Source organism: Oryzias latipes, chromosome 20, assembly GCF_053564925.1.
Source record: "Oryzias latipes strain Hd-rR chromosome 20, Olatipes_Hd-rR_3.1".
Lineage (NCBI taxonomy): Eukaryota > Metazoa > Chordata > Actinopteri > Beloniformes > Adrianichthyidae > Oryzias > Oryzias latipes.
Window position 1 is genome coordinate 12,454,498 of NC_136256.1, and position 20,195 is coordinate 12,474,692.

A 20,195-nucleotide genomic window follows, 5' to 3' on the forward strand; every position below is an offset into this window, starting at 1 on the left:
TTGATAAAAAAACAAAAAAAAAAGCCCACAAACCTAATAGAGCACTTGTGACTTTTAGTTACATTACTAATGACAGACTATTAGGGAGTCAACCGAAGTAGGCAGCGCTCCTGCAAAGTTTATTTGTTCGTGCCTGTGTGAACCTTTTCCACTTTATATGTTAATTTGTGAAATTGTTTACCTGCCAATGTGTATCTAAACACTCATGAGGCTGAATGCGTCTGTGCGGCTGTGTGTGTGTTTGAGGCTTTGAAAAATGGCTGCGCGTTATGTTTGTCTGGATTCCTTTTCAATTCTCGCTGCTTGACAGCCTGTGTCGGAGCGGCCCGGGAAATGATGTTTCCACCCGTGACATCTCACAAAGACACAGAAGGACACAGTCTAGTTCTCTGCCTTCTCTTTTCCTACCCACCCGCTCCAGCACTCCATCCATCTTCTCTCACCCTAATAGCAATTGACACTTATCCTCTACTCTGTCAAAGTCGAAATCAGAGACATGAGAGAGCATAAGTCTTGTTGGTTCAAAAGGGACATTTTATTTTTTATTTATTTATCAGTATGTATGTTTTATACCTACTTTGATAGGCAAACCCTTAAAATCTGAACTGTTATATTTCCTGTGCTATAGGGCGCACCATCTATAAATGGTCTATTTTAAACTTACGTCATACCGAAATAGAAGGCGCATTAAGCGAGACAAAAGAGTCAGAGATGAGTCCATCAGTCAGTTGGACTTGGTTAACAGCGTTCACAGTAACTCTAATTGATGCTTTTGATACATGTTAGCAGCGTTACCTGTAATACGTCACAATACCTGTAACTCCCAACCTCCCAACAGACTGATACCACTAAAACAAACGTTACTATGAATATGCTAACTCCCAACGTGGTTAGTATCACGTACAAACACACCAACACAGTTTTATACCCTAACACGTTAACCGCGTTAGAAGCATTAGCGTAAACACAACCAGAACGGATAAAGCTCTCGTTTTTCTTTTTTTTTTTATAATTAAGGCTTTTATATTTGCCTTATATTTGCCCGTGGTGCAGCGGTAGGGCAGTCAACCCATGATCATAAGATTGCAGGTTAAATTCCCACCCTGCACGTCGATGCGTCATTAGGCAACACTCTGAACCCCACCCTGCCTCTGGTGGTAGGTGGGCACCTGTGTTTGGCAGCAGAGCCACCACCAGTGTGTGAATGTGTAGGTGAATGCATCTGTGATTGTAGAGCACTTTGGGCCTTGTAGGTAGAAAAGCACTATATAAGTTTATGCCATTTGCCTTATAGCGTTAAAAACATATGGTACATGAATTCTGTTTTTAACCCTTTTGTACAGATGCTTTAGCTCCAGTGTTGACATTGTTTTGACTGCAGTAACTCTTCAAACATTTACACAATTAACGTGATTCCAGTGGATTCTGAAGTGCATTGCATTGATATGCAACTATTTACACTCGTGTAGTGTTCAGCCAATCAACATAAATCAGGTGATTCTGTGGCAGAACGTCAAGTGTTGGTCCAAAGATATGAAAAGGCACTTTTCTCTGTGTCATAATCGACGGAATCACGTTGATTGTGTAAGGGGTCAAAGTTTATGGTATGTCAATGAGTGTGTGTTATTTAGGTGTCACCGGCTACATCTCTGGTGTTAGAGGGTTAACCATGAGTTAGCAGCATCATTCAGCCATTCATCTATCCATGAATCCGTCCATCCATGCACCCAACAATCTACCAAATCCAATTATTCCATTTTGGTGTTACAGGACTGCTGGAGCCTATCCAGCTACTGCTGGGTAAAGGCGGGGTACACCCTGGACAGGTCGCCAGTCCATCACTGGGTCACATGATCACACCCACATGGATGATTTAGAATAAATTAACCTATGAAGTATGTCTTAGACTGCTGGAGGAAAGTAGAGTAAACCCACATATGAACGAGGAGAACATGCAAACTAGAAAGGACCCAGCCCGGTTTTGAACCCTTCTTTCTGTAAGGGGGGGTATGCTAACCACTACATGCAGCCCGCCCGAAGTCTTTGTGAGAAAAGTTTCTAAGTGACGCAAGAAAACCAAGTGACACCCACATAATGTCAAGTTAGGATATGCCCAGTGTGTGGAGCCAGATCGGGTTCATTCCTATTCACTCCATCCACTCCTATTCCAAACGGTCCAAAATTGTGTATATTTTGTACATGTGTGTTGACTTAACAAGAAGCAGGGAAATTCATTTTTTAGAAAAGAAATTGCATCAACACATTGAAATCTTTTTGAAGTGGCAATTGACGGCTAAATCTTCATCTTTAGGACTGAATTAAAGGGTGTTTTTAACACCACCTTTAGCTTATTGGCTGCATATTTATTATCTAAGATAAATTATTTCAGATTGTCTTTTTTTTTTTAGAGTCTTGTTTCTGACTTTCCAAAATGACTTTGGCTGTGTTATCGACAACAAAAACAGAGTCTTGAAACAGAATGAAGTTAATTGAATAACATGAGTGCTGATAAGGACCTGCAAATATGGGATTGTTATTAGTGGTGATAATAACTAGAAAAAAATTTGGAGCTATATGGACTGACTGTGTTACAAAAAGTGCTTTTATATCTATTTCCTTTAGAAGAAAATTTTAAAGGAAAACTTGATACCGAAGGAGAGATGGGAAGATGAAACTTAAAATACTTGTGCATCCAGGGGTAAATGGTTCTGAAGAACCCAGATAAAAAGTGAGAACTCTGAAAATTCATAGAAAACTCTGTCCAAAACTCTCCATTCTTGGAAAACTATCATACTTTAAGCTCTTCTCTTGCTGATATCTTTATTTTCATTCAGTCTCATTGCATTTGGAGAATAAACATGCCAGTCTGAGGAGAACTAAGGGCCCAGTGTGTCAACAACTCTTTTTTTTATGAGCTTTTGTGAAGAAAACCAGGTGGAAATAGTAAACATTTCCTTTCAAATGTGCTGTTATAAATGCACAGAAAACAGTTTTCCTGCTATTAGACTTTTATTTCACCTACCCTATTGTTGGGGACATTGTTCAGCCATTTCATGAACCAGTCTAGGATCTTTTTGTCTGTAAATCTTGTAGAAACAGTGTTTTCTTTATGGTGCAGACACCACTGTGGGAGTTTTTGTGAAGGGTCAAGTGCCAGAAAAAAATATCACAATAAAAAAAATAAAGAGAGAAGATGTGCTAAATTCGCAGCCTTTATTTTAAGGATGTCCCAATCCGATCATGTGATCAGAAGTTGGGCCAGATCATGTAATTTCAGACTTGATCAAAATCAGATGTTGTATCCCATTCAGGGATTAGAACATTATATTATTATTATTCTGATCAGTGCTATATATTTGAAGCTTGTTATTACAGTTAAATACCTTGCTAGAAGTCTGCGTATCATGAATGGGCTTTATCGCCATAAAGTGCAGAAGAATATGGAACCAGTTTGACCAGGAGGCACACAGAAACAGTTTAAAGTTTAAAGTTAAACAGTATAAAGTTAGTAAAATATGTACAGATTTTCCCTTCCAGGCTCAATAAGTTTTTTAAAAATCATTTAAAACTTACAGCAAGTGTCTCTACTGCTTTGTCTCATCACAAACAACGATCAACAAAAGCATTTCAAAAGAAAAAAAGGATTGTTTTTTTCTTTTTAAAGAATTAAACAGAGAGACGGCAGTGAGAAGACTGCCAAGGGACCGTCTACAAAGTCATAGCTCTGAGAAAACAAATAAATACTTCTCTTGATATGAGCTAGTCACGAACATTTGTCATCATATTTATCCTACACCAACGGTTTTGAAAGAAAGTCATTGTTTTCATTATTTAGGAATTTTTAACAGAGATATAAATCCCATAATTATGGTGAAAAAGTTAAATAGATCGTAAAGCTACAGTCACCAAACTTTATCACATGACTATTTTTTATAGTTCACACTTCAGGCTTTTAAAACCCCTTGTGCTATCTTATGGGGTCCAGATGACCCCACCCTTACATTGACGTGTTTTCCCTACCATGATAAAGGTGGAGAGGATTTCATGTAATCCATGGACACCAGTGAAGATCACAAATCTTTGAAGAGAAAAAGGTTCGGCGCAGTGGCTAGTGGGTCTAGATGACCCAACTCTCAACGTTGAAGCGCCTTGGATAGCATAAGGGTTACGTGTGCTTTGTGGTGCGTAAAATCATTAAGAAAATAAGCTGAATAAAAGAATAGGATTAACTTTTTAAATTTGTTATAAAAGTATTAGATTGCGGTAGGGGCAGATACTCAAAATCAAGTGACTCGGAATCAGATCAGGTGCCACAAAAAATCTGTTTGGGACACCCCTACAGTATTATGGAAACCTGAAACGCTGCTCTCCATCATATTTCCCTTTTGCACAGTTTTTAATCCTGAAACAATCCACTGCAGCTGGCTGCAGCATGGGTGGATTAAAGAAAGATTATCTGAACCACATTACCAGCAGTTCTGACAAGAAGAATGCAACAATCCATCCATGGAGATGACAAAAAAACAAATGACTATGTGCAAAGAACGCACTAAAAGCGTACAAATCTGTGTGCTTTTAAATCGACGTCTGTGAAATGTTAAAATATGCAGAAATGCAAATGTGAGGCGTGAAAAGCTGACGAGACACAACAAAGGTCTATATGCAGGGAGCTAAAGACGTCAGGAAAAAAGTAGGTCAGCCCAGGTCTCCTAACTGCAAATGTGAGATGCCATCATTTGCTCGCACACCATCACGTGGGTGGTGCAAGTCACCCGAAACCCGTTTAGAGGAGATAAACAGACGAGGATGTTCATTTGCCAAATTCTTCATGGTGGGAATTGATGAGAAAAAAGGATAGTGAGATTCCAAAAAATGGAAAAAAAAAATTGGTTCAAAAGCAGGTTTGCTATAAAATCCCTTGGTAGGCGGAGGAATTGACTTTTAATATGTAACCAAATATACAATCAGAGAAATTAATTATGGCATTCAAATGAAACACAACTGCTGTGAAGAGTAAATAAGCTACTATAAAGGTTGATGGAATAAAGAATAAAAAAAATCGATCAAGTATAAAAAGATGAGATTGGAATAACAATGATTTAAACCGACAACTAATTTGTATGCACTGTAGGTGTACAGCTGTGGCCCTGGCAAGCTTTTTCCCATGAGGACAGAAGGCTGAATAAGACTAGAGGACAAAGGTGAGTTGGTCTGTGCTCTTCACAATACATATTCAGTGCATATAGAGACCTGGCTGCACTGTTGCAGGAGCTTAATTAAAAACAGCAACCGTTTCAATGGATGTCTGACCCACATCCCCTGCTGGCTCAGGATGCCTGTTAACGCTGACGTGCACAAGGATGTTGGAGAGACATGAAAAAGAAGGAAAAATGAGAATCGGTAGAAGGAAGTAAGAATGATGATACACAGTTGGTAAGCAGCTGTTAGCCTGTGAGTGGGAAAAAAAAACAACAACATGTAACTGATCATGAATTATTCAGAGTAACCCCGCAGGCAGAGGCATGCAGCACACTCCTGGACTGTGTGCACATATCATGTGTGTGAATGTGCTGCAGGTGCAGGGGGTGGTTAGAATCCAATCCACCATGACGTCACCTGAGTGACTGGCATGCTGAGCAAATCTGCTCATTAATAATAAACCACTGAGAGAGGGGGAGGAGTTCATTTAAGGGAAAAATATGGATCTGAAATAAACCTAAATAAATAAATCAGAGCAATTCTATTTATAACAACCAAGGCCGTGGCTCAACTGGAGGAGAATGATGTAAAAGCACACACATGTTAAAGCTAAAAGTGGCGTTGAAAGGCCCACAGGTGCTACCCGCCCCCTTTCTACTCGCCGCCCCTTCTGACTGGCTGAGTGGCTGCTACACGCCCCCCTGCCACACTGGTCATAGCTACATGTGAGAAATTCGTGAAAAACCTTTTTTTCTTTTTCTCTGTTGGTTTTATCACCACAGCAACCATTTCATGTTTTGTTTGCCTGGGGGTGACAGACATGTCTATGTCATTTTTAGAAGAATAAGCAAAAGCAAATTCTTTGGGATTTTCTCTGCAACGAAGGATTTTTACTAACCACGCCCACTTTCTTAATATATTACCATTGTTTTGTTGTATTGTTTTGTTCAGCTAAAGGCAAAAATTCATGTTTTGAAGTTTCACAATATTTCCGTAAAAAGTATGCGAGCAGGGGAGCATCACTTTTGTGAGCTCGCCACATTAACAGCGTTCAAAATCTACAACTTCGTATTCCAATTGTAGCTTCCCAATGATGCTCAAGGAGTTGGAAGGCAATAGATCAAAATCCCAAGTGGGGGCTTCAATGTGTAGAAGGTACTTAGGGTTTTTTTTTTTAATTCAAGATAGCAGCCTCTTCACGTGGCCAAAGGTCAACAAAATTACGGTTGTGGTCATTAATTTAAGCTCCCAGCATCTGGGGGAAATTTCTTGAAGATCGCTTGAAAAAAAGTTTTCTTCTCCCATGTTGTGGGAAAAATAGAACATTTTCAAACATTGTCACAAAATGGCTGTCAAGGTCCTGTGGCCATCCCATAATATGTTTAACTTTCCTTTGGATATTCGTGTGTTCTGGTTTTGTTAATGGGTTTTGTTTATTTTTTGAGCCCCATGACAGATTTTGGCACCATTCAGTTTTTGACAGTTTCATCTGCTGTGATGTTTTTTTTTTTTTGTTTGTTTTTTTGGAGAGGAGTCGTTTACTGTGTAGAAACTGAATTCTCTCTGGATAGTAGCTGCATGCAAACTTTCTTCTTGAGTTCTTGAGTGAGTGGCAGGGGCAAATGTTTCACTTATAGGCACAGTATAAAAGACAAATTGCGAAAATAAGATGATCTGCTGCAGATAATATCAATGCCTACATGATTCTATTTAAGGTTCTGCTAGATAGTACCATACATTCTTGAAATACAGTGTTATGGGAAGATGATGTTCTTTATTCTGTTATACTGGACTTATTTTTCTACAAAGGTTTGAACTTAAGAGTTTAAACAAGAGAGGAAAGTGTATATGTGTTCATGTTTGAGAAAAAGTTTAAAAATGTGTAATAAGGAGTTTTACAGCCTTAAAACATCTGTAGTAATAGTTAAAAATAATGAGATGCCTACTTTACAGATTTCACCTATCAGGTTTTTTTAGAGCATAACTTAACCACTGTACAGTTCAAACTCCACTTGAAATCCTCTTTGCTTCTGACACTGCAGAGAGTTTGTGTTCCGAAAAGGTTTATGAGCCTTATGGCCAAGCTGTAGCTGTAATTTTTCTCTACAGGCCGAGAGGGATGCTGACTTCCCATGCTGACGTTGCGCATTAAACCATAGAAGTCTTTTACCCATATTTCAAAGAGCCAATGTATTTTTTAAGACATGTCTTTATACAAACAACTCACTTATATAACTGTTTCAAAAAGATGTCACTAATGGTTTTAGTGCTGATATGATGATATGAATCTCCTGTTTGACAGTGGGAGATTGCCCAATACAACCATTTCACCAACCTACTGTATATAAGGACACAGAACTGTGAAAAGAATTATTGACACTGTCTAAATCTATATGTAACCATAAACAGAACAGTGGTCCCTCGCTGAATTGCGGTTGAACTTTGTTTGGCCTTTTTTAAGCAAAAATTTAGCGTAATACTCTTTTCTTTTTTCATTGCATTGTCCTGATTGGTTGTAGACAATTGTCAATCAATTTCCTCTGTGCAGTGTCTTCTGTATAGCATGCATCCAGTTTGCCAAATTGTTTTTCTAGGAAGTGTAGAACTTTGAGAGTTGAAATTAAAGAGAAAAGTGCGAAAGTCTTCACGTCTGTCTGAGAAAAGTGTATAGGGTTTGTATTGAGGGGTATTACAGCCTTAAAATAATCATAAAAAACTACAAAGGTTTTGTCAATCACAAGTGATTTTTAGAACGTGAATCCCGTGATAGACAAAGGACCACTGTAATAGTTTTGCATTAACTCATGAAGCAACAGTCTCCTTACCATTCGTCCTGCACCGGCAGCTCCTGCATCCAACCACTGGAGCTTTCCCCCACAAAGCCCATGTCTTCATGGGAACTGGAGGACGAGTGATCCGATAGACGGGCAGGAAGCATGGGTGGCCTATCGTCTTCGATTATCACCATGTCGTCCTGAGGCATGTTCACAGTCGGAGAGAGCTGGTAGTGACCTAAGTGACAGAGAGGCTTCAGTAATTACTTTTATAGCATTTAGTTAGCGATACTTTTATGCAATGATAAACACGTGCAGAGAAAACATGATCAAAACAAGCGCAGACAATGGTTTAGCGACACAAGTGGTAAAAGGAATACAAGGAGGCCAGTATTTCTTTTAAAAAATGGTACAAAAACATCCATCCGTCACTTTACAAATTTGATTGCATCCACAGACTTGCATTGACTGACCATCAGGACTGATGCCACAAACCAGCATTGTTAGAAAAGAAATCCCCACCAAAGGAAACAACATCTATTTCTGCTTCACCTCTGATTAAAAGCAGGCCTATATTCTACCTTTGGGCCTTCTTTCTGATGATATGACCACCAAAAAGATAGAGACACATTCAGATCTAACATATCTAATCCATAATTTGGTGCTAGACACATGACAACCACAGAAAAAAGGACAAAAGATGCCATGACAATTCACAAGGCACCCCCCCCCCCCCCCCCCCCCCCCAAAAAAAAAGATCTGCTATCCAGTGTATATTCATGTTCTGAAGAAAAGTTGCAGTTTAATCCATTCTCCTTCACTCTTCTCCAAGGACAATCAGAAGCAGAAGAGCTTCCCTGATCTGTATTCTGTCCCACCTGACCCCCCACTCGGAGGACCTTCATAATCGCTCCTTTTCTGCTCCTCAGGAGTAAAAGTCATTGGGGGATGTGAAAACACTCAGCACCAAGGACGGCAGCAGACTCCTTCAGCAGCATGAGAAGCAGAGTTATGATACTTTCTGAGACTTTAGCAGACCATTAATAGCAGGGTAATATTTTTCTGCTCCAAATGAACCTAAAAGCCTTTAGTTTGACTAAGATCTTTATACCGATATACAGTGTAAACATGGATCTGAGCACCAACAAACAGCACAGAACCTTGGTTTTGTAGACGCTTTGACCAAAAAAAGATGACATGTAGCAAATATTTTGGAGAAGAATTAAAAAGGAAGATACCCAAACAGCACAACCAAATCTGAGTCCCTTGTTGTTGTTCACTTTTCGGCATATCCCTTCAGGTGTCGCACGGTGAACCAGCTATCACTGATTCATACAGGTGGTTTGGCAGAGATTTCTATGCCGGATGCTCTTCCTGACACAACCCTGTATTGTATCTGCATGTTGCGGAGGCCGGTGCGATTGTAGCATCAGACCCTCTTGACAATCGACTACATGTCTCATGTAAAAACACTTCTTTACTGTATTAAATCCCCCCCTCCTAAAGTTAAGCATAGCAATCATCCAGTGTTTCCAGGTTACAGCTCAAAAAGGCTAATCTTAACAGCACAGGACTGGAAAGACTTAAAAAAAAAAGGTTTGTTGTTCTGTTGAGTCTGAGGTGACATTCTGGTGGAAGGGTCAGAATCAGACATGACCAACATGGAGGTGTCAACAACCACGCCTCATTTTAAGATAACAGAATCGCAATTTCTTCTCCACGCTGTTCTTGGGTGGACAAAGAGAATCTCATCTTAATCATGTCTGAACAAGTATGTTGTCATGTGAATTGCTGATAACAGATCAAATGTACAGATCAGCATGCACACCTCATAAAGTGCTTGCTTTGCATATTCTATAAAACAGAATGTGTGCTGCATACAATAGGACATATGAGTTAATTAGAACTACATTTTTCTCATTACAACTGACTTAAAGTCTATTTGTGGAATTTATTATACATTTGATGTATTATGATGTTTGATTTATTTCTTTGAAGTGTGTATCATTGGTATCCATAATACTTGTTAAAGGAAAATATGACTATCAACTGTGTCCTCAAATTGACATCAAATGTTAAATGGTAATAGTTCCCAGCCTTCACAGAGAGCAACTGTTTCTGGTCTGTTTTCTTTTACGGGTTGTTTCAGATGGGCTGAAACACCTTGCTTGATTGTGAAAGATGTGACAGCTGTGCTTAGATGATAGATGTTGAGATCGGCTCAGCAAGGTCAGCAAACGCACAGCTGCCAGGGCCTGACTGACAGCTTGATGTGGAGTGTATCTAAACCTGCTAAATAACTGAATCGTGAAGGGTAGATGTGTGGAGTTTGAGATATGGTACGGCGCATTTGCGTTACATCGGCACAACTCCAGATGCATACAAATATATAACCTCTACAGCGGGTTTTTCTGAAATGAGGGGCAAAAAGTAGTTACTTGGGAAACTGTAAGGAATATTATTATTAGAATGAACCCTGGCCTGAATAGAGGCAACCCAAAGAACAGAGATAGAGAGATCTTGCACAGCAGGAAATATTTGTCTGACAATTTTGTGGCAGATTCTGCAACCAGGATGGCTGCGTTGTTAAGGCGTTGGACTCAAGAGCCAAAGACTCTAAAAATGGCACCCAAATGCCTCCCAGAGTGGCTGTGTGTGCAGGTCACTGCTCCCCCTGGAGATGGGTCAAATGCAGAGAACAAACAGCTACTGAGTCATTTTAAGGGCTGACTTTTGTGAAGGATGCTGTCATTTCTACCAATGTGAAGGTTTTCAACAGAGTAGAAATGGCCAAAACCATCACTCCACCACTACCATGCTCGACTTTTGATCACACCTTTGCCATGGTTTCTACCAACATTAGGATTTTCCAGAGAGAAAAGATATTAAAATCACCCAAACCATCACTGTACCACCACGATGACTGACTGTTGATTACAACTTAATTTTAATTGGACTCCATATACAACATTATCTAAACCTTAAAGAAATTCTGTTTTATGTCTCAATAACTATTTGTTCATATGCAACAGTAGAATTCCGGGTGTTTTTATTTTTTATTTATTCTTTTCCTGAAGATGGCAAAGAATTTGCAACCAGGATGGCCGAGTGGTTAAGACGTTGAACTCAACATCAAATGAGCACAAGCTCACTTTGATGACACCTTACTAACAGCATGATTTCTATGGAAATAAAACCTTACCAGAGGCAAAAAGAAATTGCCCAAATCATCCCTGTACCACTGTATTTGTTTATAAAAGAACAATATTTTATGTAACCAGGATGGCCGAGTGGTTAAGGCGTTGGACTTAAGATCCAATGAGCACATGCTCACGTGGTTTAAAACCCCACTCCTGGTAATCCTTGGTTATGACTGACCTTATTCAAGTTCCGAAGTAAGCTTTGTAGATTATGTGTAAGATTTTCTAAAGACTAGAAATTGCCCCAGCCACCACCTTGTTTCACTATTGATAATACCTCACACCATGATTACTGCCAACATCAAGCTTCTCCAGAAGAAAAGATCGAGAATTGGCCAAAACCATGACTGTACCACCATGCTTGACCATCTTGATTACAACTTACAACTTCATTTACAACACGATGCAACCCTAAAAAGGAATGCTGTTTTGTATCTCAACAGCTTTTACCTAAATGGTCTGAATATTCAATGTATTTTTTTCTTTTGTTGCTTTCTCGATTTTCTAAATGTGATCAACCAGGATGGCCGAGTGGTTAAGGCGTTGCACTTAAGATCCAATGAGCACATGTTCACGTGGGTTCAAACCCCACTCCAGGTAAGCCTTTTTTTTAGATGATCTTATTTTTAGGTTCCGAAGAGTGCCCTTGTAAATTTTGTGTAATTTCTACAAACTTGAAGATTAGAAATGGCCCAAGTCACCACCATGCTTGATTATTGATAACACCTTACACCGTAGTTTCTATTAACCCTTGTGCTACCTTGTGCTCGATGACCCCACCCTTACTTTGACGTGTTATTCCTACCATGACAAAGGTGGATAAAGGTGGAAAGATTTCATGTAATCCATGGACACCAGTGAGGTTCTCAAATCATTGAAGAAATAAGGTTCAGAGCACTGTCTAGTGGGTCCAGATGACCCAACTCCAAATGTTAAAGTGCTTAGGATAGCACAAGGGTTACCATGAAGCCTCTCCGGGGAAATTCTGTGTCTCAATTTTTGTGTCAATTTTCTAAACTAAATTTTTTCACAACAAATATGTCAGAGTGGTTAAGGGGCCAGTCTAAAGATCCCAATCGTGAAGGATGATAAAATTTCCGATAATGTGAAGGTTTTTAAGAGGGTAGAGGTGGCCTATATCTTCCGTCCACCATGCTTAACTGTTGATTACACCTTACAGCATGGTTTCTTTCAACATAAAGCTTTACTGGAGGAAAAAATAAATTGCCCAAACCTTCCCTGTACCACTGCCATGCATACCTTACAGAAATTGTTTTTTCTCAATTGTCCTTTGTGTTTTTCTGAATTTTTAGAAAAAAACAATATTTTACTTAACCAGGATGGCCGAGTGGTTAAGGCGTTGGACTTAAGATCCAATGAGCACAAGCTCACGTGGGTTCAAACCCCACTCCTGGTAATCCTTGGTTATGGCTGACCTTATTTAGGTTCTGAAATGAGCTTTGTAATTTCTGTCAACGTGAATATTTTCTAAAGACTAGAAATTGCCCAAGCCACCACCATGCTTCACTATTGATAACACCTCACACCATGATTACTGCCAACATCAAGCTTCTCCAGAAGAAAAGATCGAGAATTTGCCAAAACCATGACTGTACCACCATGCTTGACCGTCTTGATTACAACTTAATTTCATGCTAAGTTGGACTTCATTTACAACATGATGCAACCCTAAAAAGGAATACTGTTTTGTATCTCAACAGCTTTTACCTAAATGGTCTGAATAATCAATGTATTTTTTTCTTTTGTTGCTTTCTCGATTTTCTAAATGTGATCAACCAGGATGGCCGAGTGGTTAAAACGTTGGACTTAAGATCCAATGAGCACATGTTCACGTGGGTTCAAACCCCACTCCAGGTAAGCCTTTTTTTTAGATGATCTTATTTTTAGGTTCCGAAGAGTGCCCTTGTAAATTTTGTGTAATTTCTACAAATTTGACGATTAGAAATGGCCCAAGTCACCACCATGCTTGATTATTGATAACACCTTACACCGTAGTTACTATTAACCCTTGTGCTACCTTGTGCTAGATGACCCCACCCTTACTTTGACGTGTTATTCCTACCATGATAAAGGTGGAAAAAAGTGGAAAGATTTCATGTAATCCATGGACACCAGTGAGGTTCTCAAATCATTGAAGAAATAAGGTTCAGAGCACTGTCTAGTGGGTCCAGATGACCCAACTCCAAATGTTAAAGTGCCTAGGATAGCACAAGGGTTACCATGAAGCCTCTCTGGGGAAATTCTGTGTCTCAATTTTTGTGTCAATTTTCTAAACTAAATTTTTTCACAAAAAATATGTCAGAGTGGTTAAGGGGCCAGTCTAAAGATCCCAATCGTGAAGGATGATAAAATTTCCGATAATGTGAAGGTTTTTAAGAGGGTAGAGGTGGCCTATACCTTCCGTCCACCATGCTTAACTGTTGATTACACCTTACAGCATGGTTTCTTTCAACATAAAGCTTTACTGGAGGAAAAAATAAATTGCCCAAACCTTCCCTGTACCACTGCCATGCAGACCTTACAGAAATTGTTTTTTCTCAATTGTCCTTTGTGTTTTTCTGAATTTTTAGAAAAAAAACAATATTTTACGTAACCAGGGTGGCCGAGTGGTTAAGGCGTTGGACTTAAGATCCAATGAGCACAAGCTCACGTGGGTTCAAACCCCACTCCTGGTAATCCTTTGTTATGGCTGACCTTATTTAGGTTCTGAAGTGAGCTTTGTAAATTCTGTGTAATTTCTATCAACGTGAAGATTTTCTAAAGACTAGAAATTGCCCAAGCCACCACCATGCTTCATTATTGATAACACCTCACACCATGATTACTGCCGACATCAAGCTTCTCCAGAAGAAAAGATCGAGAAATGGCAAAAAATCATGACTGTACCACCATGCTTGACCGTCTTGATTACAACTTAATTTCATGCTAAGTTGGACTTCATTTACAACATGATGCAACCCTAAAAAGGAATGCTGTTTTGTATCTCAACAGCTTTTACCTAAATGGTCTGAATATTCAATGTATTTTTTTCTTTTGGTGCTTTCTCGATTTTCTAAATGTGATCAACCAGGATGGCCGAGTGGTTAAGGCATTGGACTGAAGATCCAATGAGCACATGTTCACGTGGGTTCAAACCACACTCCAGCACTGCAAATTTCGTCAATCTACCTAAGATTATCAATCTTAAAACTAGCTGTAAAATCTTATTGATCTTAATTTTAGATAAAAACAGCAGCACTTGTAAGATTATTACACTTGTTTTAAGAAAAATATGCATTACCTGTCTTGATCAGTTTGTAAATCTAGAAAGTAGTCATTTTACATGCAAAACAAGAAAAAAACACCGCAAGCCTGATTTAAGGACAGGAAAACGTCCTAATTTAAGTTTATTAAACTTGTTTTAAGACAAAAATATGCATTACCTTTCTTGATCAGTTTGTAAATTTAGAAATTAATCATTTTCCATGCAAAACAAGAAAAAATACTGCAGGCCTGATTTAAGCACAGGTTAAGGTCTTAAGTTTATTTTAGATGTAACCATATTATCTGATATCCAAAAATGTACGTGAATACTGATGTTCAATAGCTCATCCAATATTTATAGGATAAACAATAGATAAGTATTTTTGTTTTTTACTGCAATATCGTCATCAACATTATTTTTGATCAAAACACTGATTTTGAAATGATATGATAACCAAGCTTGTTTTCAGCATTTATAAACGTAAGCAAGATTAGGTATAGCTAGTTCATAAGCAAGAAGGTCTCTGTTAAAACAGTGTTTCGTAAACCTGGCTTCAATACAATGTTGTCTGTCTTGTCAACAATCCATTGTTACCACAAATCTTTTGTGTAGGTCCAAAAGTGAGTATTGTTTTATTCGCAGAAATGATAATTAGTGACCTTTCACATACATATTTGTTAATATTGAGAACAAGCCACTTCACTCTAACAGCATGGTTATCTGATTTAAATTTAAATTATAAACAGTACTTTGCAATCCACAGATGATGCAATCATAATTCTACCGCGCTTGGTTTGGGCAATACCAACTCAATATTTTGTGCAAAGATCTATTTTGAATCGAAAGATTGTACAAATCAGACAATGATTATCTTCCTTAATCAAAGAAGTTATTTGTTATATCAACCAAGGTTTACGTAGAATAGTTGATCTTTTAAAATATGTATTTTTCATGTTTTGTCGTAATTTTTCAATGGAACATTCCGGCGGGCACAAGCAAAAATGGAAAAGTCCATTGTGACCAAATGAAGGGGGATTAATATGTTCAGAAGACTTGCTTAAGATAAACTAGTAGAGCCCACACGTTATATGCTGTTTTATAACTTATTTATTTTCATAATGATGGCATAAGGAGGTGTAACACAAAAAAATTAATTCTATTTATTGCATTTTTGGGATACCCTTTGAGTATTTTCATATTGGGACCGACCCAGCGCCATCTTGTCACATTTGCGACGTACATCTGATGATCCAGAACATGACGAGGACGAACAGGAAAAACAATTAGGAATATAATATTCGGCGGACAAGATAAAAGGAGGTAAGCTATATTAAATCACATGACATAGAATAAATCACCATTACGCTCCACGCAGCTGGTAAAGATTATAAAGTGGGTTTAAACATCTTGAGAAGCAGGCTAACGGAGCAACTAGCTAGCTTGCGCTAGCACTATTTCAGCTACTCCGTCACTTTTTTGTAAGTATCCTGTATACATCATAAATATACTTTAAAATACAATTAATGAGATTTTGGTTCTGTTTAAATATGTTAAATTAATTTTTTGTTTAGTAAAAATGTATTTCAGTGTTAAGAAGTATGCTATTGTAGTAAGCTAACTTGAGTTATTGCTAGCCCAATACTGCTCAACTGTAACTCAGTTTTATGCTAGGGTTGCTAGATTGGGCAGTTTCCCACCCAAATCGGCCAGTTTGAAAGACTGTTTGTCATGTATGCTTGATGATCTTAAAGTTAGAATGAAAACTTGCTGTTATTAAAAATTGTGACTTTAACATTTTTAAGTTTGAGAGTTACTATTGTTGGCAGAAATTAAAACCCAATTTTTGATCACTTCTAGTGAATAAGGATAGTATGCAAGTACAAGCTAGGCATTATAAAACTCTGCAGGAAATGTACAAAAAGTAGAAGCCCAAGCTGATCTTAACAGTTTTTTGATCTGGAGTTTCAGGCCAAACAAGCTTACATTGATTGTGGAGCCATAAGAGGAGATACCAGAGCTTCATCCATCGTGGATGTTTATCCAGAGAACTGCATCATGTAAGTATTATGTAAAAAGTATAAAGTAAAATTTTAAATGTATATATATTTTTCATCACTTGGTTTGTCTAGGTTCTATGTGTTTCTTCTTCAAGAAGTAAAATTTAATTTATTGTGTTTCAGTGGAAGCCAACTTTGCTCTGGTGAAGGCCCTTCCCATTCTCTTTCCCCCAGTGGCACCTCCATCAAAGAAACTGGGGTGTGCTAGTGAAGCTTTACTGCATGTTCAGGAGGTAAATTTTTATTTTTGCCCTAAGCAGATACATAAAGAAATTACTACATTGGAGATACTAAAGGAAAAACGTTTTTTCTGCTTTATAGTCAACAGAAGATCCAAACGTCTTCATCCAGAAGAGAGGCCTGTCAAGTCCAGTCTTGGTGTTTGATGGCAGCAGATGAATCGTTGCTATTGGTTTGATGCCAGTGACGTTTGAAAAAGAAAAGCTTCACGAGGGTCTGATTTTCTAAATGGCATATTATTACACACTACATCTGACCTACACAAATTGCGTGGCCACCCTTCTGTCATTCAGACAGAGATCCTTCAGGATACAATTCACAAGTGGGACATCACCACCACATGAAAGAGCATTAAAGTAAAGAATTTGTTGGAAGATAAACTGCTTTTGCAGGTCAATGTTTATGTCTGTTTAGATGAGTATTCTAATTGTGTTGTTAAAGAAATATTGTATTCCTAGTGCCTTTGGGTAAATTTGTATCACAAATCTCAGTTTGTAAGTTGAATAAAAGAATCGAAAAGTGAATTTGTTTTCATTCGTTTTAGTATTGAAACAAGAAAAAATATCTTTTGCAACGGCTTGTTTCAAGATGTATTTTCTGAATTTTAGTAGGCAATAAATTTTAATCAAGCTCCTATATCCTAGTTTCTAGTTTTTTGTCTTAAATTACTGCTTAAAATAAGTGTTTTTGCCTAATTTCAAGATTTAACCGATTTACTATGGCTTAGATATTTTTACTTAAATCAAGACATCTTAAGTTAAATTTACTAGCTGCATGGACAGATAATTTGACTTATTTCTAGTTAATTTCTACTAAAAACAAGTACTTTTTTCTTGAATTAAGATGGTGTTTTTTTGCAGTGAGGTAAGCCTTTTTTTTAGATCTTATTTTTAGGTTCCGAAGAGTGCCCTTGTAAATTTTGTAAAGTTGGACTTCATTTCATTTACAACATGATGCAACCCTAAAAAGGAATGCTGTTTTGTATCTCAACAGCTTTTACCTAAATGGTCTGAATATTCAATGTATTCTTTTCTTTTCTTGCTTTCTCGATTTACTAAATGTGATCAACCAGGATGGCCGAGTGGTTAAGGCGTTGGACTTAAGATCCAATAAAGCACATGTTCACGTGGGTTCAAACCCCACTCCTGGTAGCTACAAGAACATTGTTGCTTGTGACTTTGTCTGAAGCTAAAATTTCAGCTTGTCTGTTTAAGCTAAAAATAAGTATTCTAAAGGATTATGTTATTTCAACCAAAACAAAGTATTAACAGACTATTTTTTTTAATACTTTAATAATAATCAAATTTTGTGTTTGTTTTTTTCTAAATATGTCAATAATTGAACAGTTTTTCCAACGAGGATGGCTAAGGTATTGGGTTAAAGATCCAGTGTATATATTCTCATGTCAGTTCAAACCCTATTGTGGCGCATACTATACTAGAACATGATTGAGCCTTGTTTTATGGCTAAGAAATGACCTTTTGATAGAATGTTTTAATTTCCAACATTTATTTTTGAGTAGAAATTACCCAAATTATTACTCCTCCATTACCATGCTTGACTGTTGAGTTCATCTTATGCATCCTTGGTTAAATTTGACTTCAAATACTATATGAAGCAAACCTTTAACCCCTTGTGCTATCCTATGGGGTCCAGATGACCCGATCCTTACATTTACGTGTTAGCCCTACCAAGACAAAGGCGGATAAAGGTGGAGAGGATTTCATGTAATCAATGGACACCAGTGAAGATCACAAATCATTGAAGAAAAAAGGTTCAGAACACCGTCTAGTGGGTCTATATGACCCAACTTCCAACATTAAAGTGCCTAGGATACAAGTCTTTGGGTTGCAAAATGTGATTTTTTCAAATGCTTCCTCACGCATCTGCATTTTCTCTCTGTTTTTTGAAACAAAGGAACAATTTGTAACCAGGATGCTGAGTGGTTAAGGCATTGGTCTTAAGACCCAATGAGCACATGCTCATGTGGGTTCAAACCCTACTCCAAGTAGCATCTCTTGTACTATCCTAGGCACTTTAACATTGGGAGTTGGGTCATCTAGAACCTACAAGACAGTGCGCTGAACCGTTTTTACACATTACATTACATGAAATCCTCTCCACCTTTATCCACCTTTTTTCATGGTAGGGATAACATGTCAATGTAAGGGTGGGGTCATAGGATGGCACAAGGGTTAAATGTCATTGTGTATTGGCTCATAAGTGAGCTTTGTAACCCTTGTACTATCCTAGGCACTTAAACATTGGGAGTTGGGTCATCTAGACCCGCCAGACAGTGCTCTGAACCTTTTTTCTTCAATGATTTGTGATCTTCACTGGTGTCCATGGATTACATGACATCTTTCCACTTTTATCCACCTTTATTATGGTAGGGAGAACACAGCAATGTAAGGGTGGGGTCATCTAAGATAGCACAAGGGTTAAAGGGTTGTGTAATTTCTACCAAGCTGATTTTAAATTTGTTTTATTTTCATGTTTTATGTTTGTTTTTGTATGTGTAAATGTGTTGGTCTCTCTTGGAAAAACAATTTTATCTCAAGGGAACTCCTAGTAAAATAAAGGTTAAATAAAATCGATAAAACTAAAAAAAAGGTTTTCAAGACTAGACTGTCTCAAACATGCTTGACTGTTGATTAAACTTTTTTTAGAATGCTAATCTCCCTGACTCCAGACATAACATGATGCAAAGCTTTAAAAAAAAAAGTCCCTTTTAAGTCTAAGCCGAATATTAGTCTTGGGAACAATCCAGGTGTTTCTTTCGCTTTCCTGGAACTACTGAAATAAAAGAGCACTTGTTTACTCACATCAGTACAAACCACAAGCTTGGGTTTGCATTTTTCATTTATTTGATGGTATTTTGCCTTTGAAAAGTCAAATGTCTTTTAGTTGAAACTAAAGTCAATTGAGCTTCATTTGCTACTGTTTTTATCCCATTTTCTTCTTTAGAGCTGAAAAATTAAGCATATTTATGATCTTGATGTGTGAAATCACACAACTCGAATCTTTCATACTTCACTTGTATGTCTTGCCAATGTTTATCTAATACCTGATTTAAATAATGTGAGTCTGAGCTCCTGTTTAAGACAATAGAGGAACTCTAATCAAATCAAGCCCTCTCCTCTGATGTTTTGCTTCATTATGCTGCCTGGGCTGTCATAAATGAACCAAGACTCAGAAGTAAATGGAATGGAAAGGTTGAGAATTAAGACCTGCATATAATCATGAGTTATGGGAGGCGGCAGCAAGTCAATACAGTGAATATATAAACTTCCCTCATATTCCAAGATGTGTTTTTTAGGTTTTCCTGCAATATTTTTTCTGATTTCTACTAGTGATCAGAGATCATATTCCCTTTTGCTAGAATTGAAGAAAGTGATGTTTTGTTTTTGAATTTACCTGGGCTGTATTTTTCTTTTTTTTTTTAAAGAAATGATCGTTC

The 20,195-nt window shown here is 37.8% G+C and overlaps 1 protein-coding gene, 1 long non-coding RNA gene and 5 other non-coding genes across 9 annotated transcripts in view; 6 read left to right on the forward strand and 1 right to left on the reverse strand.

Moving 5' to 3' along the window:
* LOC101161760 (partitioning defective 3 homolog) overlaps window positions 1-20,195 on the reverse strand; it is a 409,769-nt gene that overhangs the window by 164,042 nt on the left and 225,532 nt on the right. For both annotated transcript variants that reach the window (XM_023950353.2, XM_023950354.2), the window contains one exon: window positions 8,025-8,211. In XM_023950353.2, coding sequence (XP_023806121.1) covers window positions 8,025-8,211 — 187 coding nt within the window. The remainder of the gene's footprint in view (window positions 1-8,024; window positions 8,212-20,195) is intronic.
* trnal-uaa (transfer RNA leucine (anticodon UAA)) lies at window positions 11,250-11,332 on the forward strand. The gene has a single exon. It is a non-coding gene; the product is annotated as a tRNA-Leu (tRNA).
* On the forward strand, window positions 11,691-11,773 carry trnal-uaa (transfer RNA leucine (anticodon UAA)). The gene has a single exon. It is a non-coding gene; the product is annotated as a tRNA-Leu (tRNA).
* trnal-uaa (transfer RNA leucine (anticodon UAA)) lies at window positions 12,508-12,590 on the forward strand. The gene has a single exon. It is a non-coding gene; the product is annotated as a tRNA-Leu (tRNA).
* trnal-uaa (transfer RNA leucine (anticodon UAA)) lies at window positions 13,787-13,869 on the forward strand. Its single transcript has one exon. It is a non-coding gene; the product is annotated as a tRNA-Leu (tRNA).
* LOC110017286 (uncharacterized) lies at window positions 15,620-17,007 on the forward strand. 2 transcript variants are annotated; one of them, XR_002872393.2, is made up of 4 exons: window positions 15,620-15,758; window positions 16,401-16,495; window positions 16,619-16,728; window positions 16,817-17,007. It is a non-coding gene; the product is annotated as an uncharacterized LOC110017286 (long non-coding RNA). The 2 variants fall into 2 exon arrangements; XR_002872394.2 differs by having other exon boundaries at window positions 16,407-16,495.
* trnal-uaa (transfer RNA leucine (anticodon UAA)) lies at window positions 17,803-17,886 on the forward strand. The gene has a single exon. It is a non-coding gene; the product is annotated as a tRNA-Leu (tRNA).